The 4,754-nt window shown below is 51.5% G+C and overlaps 1 protein-coding gene across 1 annotated transcript in view; it reads left to right on the forward strand.

Annotated features, from left to right (window-relative positions):
• Window positions 1-4,060, forward strand: part of LOC146233127 (solute carrier family 28 member 3-like) — a 9,245-nt gene extending 5,185 nt beyond the window's left edge. The window contains exons 11-17 of the mRNA XM_084690032.1: window positions 929-1,059; window positions 2,044-2,212; window positions 2,453-2,650; window positions 2,939-3,020; window positions 3,371-3,469; window positions 3,642-3,756; window positions 3,870-4,060. Of these exons, the coding sequence (XP_084546158.1) occupies window positions 929-1,059; window positions 2,044-2,212; window positions 2,453-2,650; window positions 2,939-3,020; window positions 3,371-3,469; window positions 3,642-3,756; window positions 3,870-3,987 (912 nt within the window). The 3' untranslated portion in view covers window positions 3,988-4,060. The remainder of the gene's footprint in view (window positions 1-928; window positions 1,060-2,043; window positions 2,213-2,452; window positions 2,651-2,938; window positions 3,021-3,370; window positions 3,470-3,641; window positions 3,757-3,869) is intronic.
• The last annotated feature ends 694 nt before the right edge of the window (window positions 4,061-4,754 follow it).

Raw genomic sequence — 4,754 nt, forward strand, 5'->3', positions numbered from 1 at the left:
AGGAGGAGGAGGACCTGTAGGGAGGTAGAAGGAGGAGGAGGAGGACCTGTAGGCAGGTAGAAGGAGGAGCAGGAGGATCTGTAGGGAGGTAGAAGGAGGAGGAGGAGCTGTAGGGAGGTAGAAGGAGGAGGAGGAGGACCTGTAGGGAGGTAGAAGGAGGAGGAGGACCTGTAGGGAGGTAGAAGGAGGAGGAGGAGGACCTGTAGGGAGGTAGAAGGAGGAGGAGGACCTGTAGGGAGGTAGAAGGAGGAGGAGGAGGACCTGTAGGGAGGTAGAAGGAGGAGGAGGACCTGTAGGGAGGTAGAAGGAGGAGGAGGAGGAGGACCTGTAGGGAGGTAGAAGGAGGAGGAGGACCTGTAGGGAGGTAGAAGGAGGAGGAGGAGGAGGACCTGTAGGGAGGTAGAAGGAGGAGGAGGACCTGTAGGGAGGTAGAAGGAGGAGGAGGAGGAGGGTCTGGAGGTAGGTAGAAGGAGGAGGAGGAGGACCTGTAGGGAGGTAGAAGGAGGAGGAGGAGGGTCTGGAGGGAGGAAGTGGAGAAGGAACAGAGAGGTGGAAGGAGAAGGAGGGGTTGGAGAAGGAGGGAAGTGGAGGATTGGGATGACCAGGTTACTGAGAAAGTGTAATCTTTATACTGCTACTAAGCACTTGAGATCATCACCTTGACATCATTGGACCTTGTACTTACTTGTCGAATATGTCCTAAAACACAGGAATCAATCAGCTGGGTGATATACCTTTGGTCATTTCCTCCTCCGCCCGTGTTATTTTCCAAAAAACAAACACATACTCAACCACAACTATGTCATTTCTCAATTGCGGGGATGAGTGCAGAGATGATTACGTTATCAAAACCAAGACACATTCACACACCCACGCTGGTGTAAGTAGTCCTAATCTAAGACACATACACACCTAATCTGTGACCCAGATCCAGGCGTCTCATCTGCTGACCGCCTCTGTGATGTCAGCTCCTGCCTCTCTGGCCATCGCCAAGATCTCCTGGCCGGAGACCCAGACCAGGACCGTCACAGCCAAGAAAGACCTCAAGCTGGAGAAAGGGTGAGACAGAGACACACACTGACAGTAGTACACACACACACACACACACTGACGGACGCATCACATGTATCTGCTTTTCCAAGGACCTTCAAGTTGATAGATTGATCTTTATTTTTCACAATCTATTTTCACTACTGCCTAAATCTCTCCTCTCTTCCTCCTCTCCCCCTCCTTCTCCTGTCCTCACTCCTCTTCCTCTCCACCTCTCCACCTCTCCTCCTCTCCTCCTCCTCTCCTCCTCTCCTCCTCTCCTCCTCTCCTCCTCTCCTCCTCTCCTCCTCTCCTCCCTCCCTCCCTCCCTCCCTCCCTCCCTCCCTCCCTCCCTCCCTCCCTCCCTCCCTCCCTCCCTCCCTCTCCTCCTTCTCCTGTCCTCTCTCCTCCTTCTCCTCCTCCTTCTCCTCCTGTCCTCTCTCTTCCTCCTCTCCTCCTTTTCTCTTCCTCCTCTCCTCATCCTTTCCTCCTCTCCTTTCCTCCTCCTCCTCCTCCTCCTCCTCCTTCTCCTTCTCCTTCTCCTTCTCCTCCTCCTCCTCTCCTCCTTCTCTTCCTTTCCTCTCCTTTCTCCTTCTCCTCCACTCTCCTCCTCCTCTCTCCTCCTTCTCCTGTCCTCTCTCCTCCTCTCCTCCTCTCCTCTCCTCCTCCTCTCCCCCTCCTTCTCCTCCTGTCATCTCTCTTCCTCATCTCCTCCTTTTCTCTTCCTCTCCTCCTCATCTCCTCATCTCCTCTCCTCCTCCTCCTCCTCCTTCTCCTCCTTTCCTCTCCTCTCCTCTCCTCTCCTCCTCCTCTTACACTCCTTCTCCACTTGTCCTCTCTCTTCCTCCTCTCCTCCTCCTCCTCCTCCACTCTCCTCCTCCTCTCCTCCTCCGCCTCCTTCTCCTGTCCTCTCCTCCTTCTCCTGTCCTCTCCTCTCCTCTCCTCCTCCTCCTCCTCCTCCTCCTCCTCCTCCTCCTCTCCTCTCCTCTCTTCCTCTTCCTCTCATGTCTCCAGGGAGGGTCGTAACCTGCTGGAGGCGGCGTCTCACGGCGCCTCTTCTTCTGTGGTCCTGGTTGCCAACATCGCGGTGAACCTCATCGCCTTCCTGGCCCTGCTTAGCTTCCTCAACGCTGCCCTCTCCTGGCTGGGGGGCATGTTTGACTACCCCGGGCTCAGCTTTTCTGTGAGGGCACACACGCACACATATGTACGCACATATAAGTACGACACATGATAGTCACATCACAATAACTTATCTTCTCTTCACGTCTCTCTCTCTGTCCTGTCACTCTTCCCCTCTCTCTCCCCTCTCTCTCTCTCCCCTCTCTGTCCCCTCTCTCTCCCCCTCTCTTTCTCCCCTCTCTGTCCCCTCTCTCGCCCCTCTTTCTTTCCTCCCCCCCCCCCCCTCTCTCTCCATCGTCAGCTCATCTGCTCCTACCTGTTCATGCCCTTCTCCTTCCTCATGGGCGTGGCCTGGGAGGACAGCTTTATCGTGGGGGAGCTGATTGGTCTCAAAACCTTCTTTAATGAGTTTGTGGCCTATGAGAGGCTAGCTGAGCTCATTAAGCTGCGGGAAGGAGGAGCTCCGGAGTACGAGAACAATGTCAAGCAGTACCTGTCTGTGAGTCTGTGTGTGAGAGGGTGTGTGTGTCTTTGTGTGCATGAGTGAGTGTGTATGTGTGAGTGAGTGTATGTGTGTGTGTGTGCGCCTCACTCTTTCTGTGCTTCAGTTTTATCTGAACTTTGATATTCCAGTGGACTCAAGTTAACTTTAAGAGATTTATGAACACAGGAAGCCAGTAAATTGTAGAACATGTTATGCTAATGAGCTGTTGCATATTTCATGGATGCTGATTGGTTGTTGCATATTTTATATGGCATGAACACAGCCTGTTTTCCTGCTCCACAGGTGCACTCTGAAACCATAGCAACGTACGCTCTGTGTGGATTCGCCAATTTTGGCTCGCTGGGAATGATGATTGGCGGACTCTGTGAGTTCCGCCCGCTCTGATTGGTCCCTGTGGTGTAACTGTGTATCAATGGTGTGTTATTGCAGGTTCAATCACTCTCCTGATGTTGGTCATGGTGCAGCGGTTTAACAACATTGGGACATTTCTGTGTCTCTGTTCAGACATTGTTTAGATGTGAGAGTGCTATGTCATGACAGATAAGGTTTTCATTTTTGTTGTCAATTATTACAGCTGAATCATTGCTGTGACGTTCCACTGAAATTACTGTGACCTTCCACTAATGTTGCAGTGACGTTTCACTAGAGTTCCTCCGACGTTCCACTAACATTCCTGTGCTGTTCCTGTGACGTTCCTCTGCTGTTCCCCTGCAGCATCCATGGCCCCCGAGCGGAGAGCAGACATCTCGTGCTGCGCCCTCAGGGCTCTGGCCTCAGGCACTGTGGCCTGCTTCATGACTGCCTGCATCGCAGGTAGCAGGGGTGTGCCTGTGTGTGTGCGTGCCTGTGTGTGTGTGTGCGATCGGTTGTCATTGTTGTGTCGTCATTGTTTGTGCTTTTGTTTGTGTGTTCAGTGTGGTGTTGTGCGTGTATGTGATCAGTCATGTCATGGTTGTGTGTGTGTGTGTGTGTGTGTGTTTTCAAGGCATGCTGTACATCCCAGAGTTTCAGTGCAGTGAGTTTCTGGATACTCACTTAAACACCACCTCAGCAGTCAACAGCACTCAGGTCCTCACCTGCTGCACAGACCTCTACAATAGGTACCCCATGTGGAAGTCTTCTGTCTTTTACTCTCACATTATTTTTTCTTCCCTGAACATTCTCATCTGGGTGTGTGTGTGTGCGCGTGTGTGTGTGTGTGTCTCCTGGTCAGTGTGACCGGGGTCGGCCCCTCCAACGTGACGCTGGGAGGAGGCTACAGCATGGATGCCGTCCTGGGGTGCTGCACCCTGGTGCCTTCCCCTCTCTTCAACTGCACCTTGCTGCCCTGAGAGCAGGAGCAGGAGGATGAAGAGGAGCAGGAGGATGAAGAGGAGGAGCAGTTGAAGTAAAATAGCAATAGCAGGGAGGGCTTGGATCAGATAAGCAGGAGGAGGGAGGGAGGAGTGGTAGGGGAGGAGTGGGAGGAGGGAGGGGGTGGGGGGAGTGGGAGGAGGGAGTAGGAGGAGGGAGGGGGTGGGGGGGAGTGGAAGGGGGGAGGGGGTAGGGAGGGGTGGTAAGCAAAGCTTTTGAAGCAGATGAGAGCCTTGGCTACATATGTTGAATGTTATAATCTGAGTGTTATAATATATATAATATATTTATTGTTCATTTAATGTTCATTAAATTAAAATGCCAGCATTACACATGTTTTTACTTCCCTTGATATTCATACATTGATTGTTGCACTGAGGTTTTGACCACATGAGGACGCTGTAGTCTGACTTTCACTACAGTAAACTGTTCAGTTGATGATCTTGGAGGTTTACATAGGCAGGCAGGCAGGAATATCATATAAGGATGTAAGGACAAGCTAGATAATTCCCCATCTCAGAACAGAGACAAACAAAAAAATTAAAAACCTCACAGACACACACTCTCACACACACACACACACACACACACACACACACAGAGATAATGTACAAATTAAAATGATTTATTTGTCATGAAAAAAGAAAATTGAAAATAGTTTATCAAAGGCCACCCGGGATATATGTTTAAGTCTAAATGAATCTGCCCAACATGAATCCTACTTCCCTTGATCGCTTACCAGTCT

Source organism: Hypomesus nipponensis, chromosome 24, assembly GCF_054491055.1.
Source record: "Hypomesus nipponensis isolate SF chromosome 24, ASM5449105v1, whole genome shotgun sequence".
Taxonomy (NCBI): domain Eukaryota; kingdom Metazoa; phylum Chordata; class Actinopteri; order Osmeriformes; family Osmeridae; genus Hypomesus; species Hypomesus nipponensis.